This window comes from Sinocyclocheilus grahami, unplaced genomic scaffold (genome assembly GCF_001515645.1).
Source record: "Sinocyclocheilus grahami isolate Dianchi unplaced genomic scaffold, SAMN03320097.WGS_v1.1 scaffold1761.1, whole genome shotgun sequence".
In the NCBI taxonomy this organism is placed as follows: Eukaryota; Metazoa; Chordata; class Actinopteri; order Cypriniformes; family Cyprinidae; genus Sinocyclocheilus; species Sinocyclocheilus grahami.
In genome coordinates, this window is record NW_015506940.1 from 142,676 (window position 1) to 145,255 (window position 2,580).

At 35.1% G+C, this 2,580-nt stretch overlaps 1 protein-coding gene across 1 annotated transcript in view; it reads right to left on the minus strand.

Annotated features, from left to right (window-relative positions):
- The window catches only part of LOC107572491 (uncharacterized), a 39,688-nt gene that overhangs the window by 33,028 nt on the left and 4,080 nt on the right, over nt 1-2,580 (minus strand). Inside the window, exon 3 of the mRNA XM_016258915.1 lies at nt 229-1,035. Within this exon, the coding sequence (XP_016114401.1) occupies nt 229-1,035 (807 nt within the window). The remainder of the gene's footprint in view (nt 1-228; nt 1,036-2,580) is intronic.

Genomic DNA, 2,580 nt, shown 5'->3' on the forward strand with positions numbered 1-2,580 from the left:
TTTTTTATAGTGCATGCCTTGTTTCTGATAGATTTTCATTAAGATTTATTTTTAATAATGCTCCCATTCCAATAAATGCTGTGTAATGCATAGAAGTGAGGAAAAACAGCATAATGTTCTTGTTTATATCACATTTAAATGCTTGCAATAAGACTGACCATTGTTGTTTATATAAAAACAGATGTAACACTATGACGTCAAGTAAATAACAATAAAAGACATGTAAACTGTTGATTACCTCACTTAGCCTGCAGCACTCTTCCATGTACTCATCCAGACTGTCGCTGGTTGTACTTTTCCTCAAAGGCCGCTGCTGAAATTCAGATCCTGTTTTGCCATCATAAGCTTCTATAGAACACTGGCTCCTTGATATTGTGTTCTCAGCCATTGCAGTGTCTGTTATTTCCTCATGTGCTGCCATGATTTCAATTGCATCTTTACAGTTCTCCATGGTATTCCTCATGGTTCTGTCCTTGGACCTCTCTGAATCTGCTGTGATGTCTATCAAATCATCATCAACATTCTCTTCCTCTGTTCTGTCTCCCAGGATGGTAAGAGTGTCTTGTTTAGCACACTTACAAGACGTTTGTTCAGTTTCTAAGAAGACTGAACTGTCTTCAAGAGGATTGTCAGCAGGTACAGGAGAGTTCAGGTTGCCAGAGTCACATGAAGACTCCCTACTGTGGACCACAAAGCTTTGCTCTGAACCAGTTGGGGTGGATGGAGAAGTTGCTCCACTAGTCATTTCTACCCCAGAGTCCTCAGATTCAAATTTATACAATCTTGGAAGTTCAGAATTTGTAAAAATAGAAGATAGATAGTCTGTTTTTGATTCAGGGACAGTGGTCTCAGGAGCAGCGCTGTGGACAGAGATCACCTCATCAGCTTGGAGAGGTTCTGTGTTATCCTGCTCAGACATCGAAATGGAGATGGTTGAAATGGAATCCTCAACATTAAGCAGTTTCTCAGGGACGTTGTTGAGGAGCTTCATTTTTGTCAGTACAACATCATTATCCAAAACAATATCCCCTTTACCTGCAGAACAAACAAAGAGAGAGGTCTGAGTAATTTTATACTTTCACAATATTAAAATCATAAATTTGTTCAAAAATTTATTCATTTGAACTGTGCATTTTCTGTGCAACTACCACCAGATGGAGTTGCAAAAATAATCTTTATTTTCAAACTGGTTTAATATTTTCATATCACCACAAGAGCAACAATGTTTACTCTTCTCTGGGAAATCAATCAACTTATGGACTTATAATTGTGTCTAAAAATTAAACTGGGATGGGGAAAATCATTTAAAATCACAAACAAATCACAGACTGCAGTAGTGAAGCTAAATTTCCATTGCATACTTCAGCTCTCATTATTCAAATTATTTACAAGCATTTATATGCAAACATACTTCCCTGTGCCAAAAGAAGAGTGCTTATCTCACTAAGCATTCTTTAGCATCAGTGGTCCACAAAGAGTCATATAGTCCTGTCTTGCTCTGAACTTTGATCTTTGCATTATCTTAATGCTATTTTGAGGCTCAGCTCTTTCATTGTTCTGGAAATCTGATACATTTCAGGTGTCATTCACTTTCATATCTTAATCTCACTTTCCAAAGTAAGAGTCTGTGCTTGTACTTTCAAATTCAAATAATGTTGGTTAAGCACTTCTGAACACAATCAGGTCAAATAAAAATAATATCCTGCACACTTCTATGATTATGATTATGATTATTTTGCTTATACAGTGCTAAGCAATGGTGAACATGACTGTCAGGAAGAGGTGTGACTAGAAGCTTGCAGTGGGATGTAAATAAATTGTTAAGTAGATGATTCACAGGATATTTATTCTGAATATGTTTAGAGGACACTAATTTACATACTGTGAGGAAATTTAAAGATGTCTAAATAGCTTTTAGTCTTCACAGACTCATCACAGTGATACAACGTGAAATTAGAAATCATACACTAAAATATAATTTCATAAAGCCTTGAAAAAGATAACAATAATAAAGACTCTAGCCATTCCCAGCTCTCTCATAAGGTCTAAATGTTGTTTTTGTATGTCACTTTTATTAATAATAAACATACCCATGTGTTTTGTTAGAAAATAATTTGTGATGATCTTTTTCCAGATTGGATAGTGACTGTGAAAACACTGATAGAATTTCAATTATGTGAGATCTGTTGCTGCTCCAGGTTTTTTTCCACCCATTAAAAACAGTGCTTGTGTTTTTGCAGTCCTTTCTCATGGACCATGTGTACACAACACCTGGACTCCAGTACAAACCTTTTTAAGATCTATTTCAAATAGACTTCATTGTTCAGTTTTATCTAAATGAAAAATGTTTCCCTCATAAGGCATCAAGCATGTCGATGTTAATCTTATTCTTTCGTGCTAACCAGGTGCAATTCAACAAGTTTCCAGAAACAATCATGTGTTTGTCCATGATGAAAGCAAAAATACATAAGAAAAATATCTAAAGAAATATATCTAATTTCTGTAACATATCTGTAGGTCCTCACCTATAAATAAATATATATATATATATATATAATGTCCATGCAGCACTATTAAATA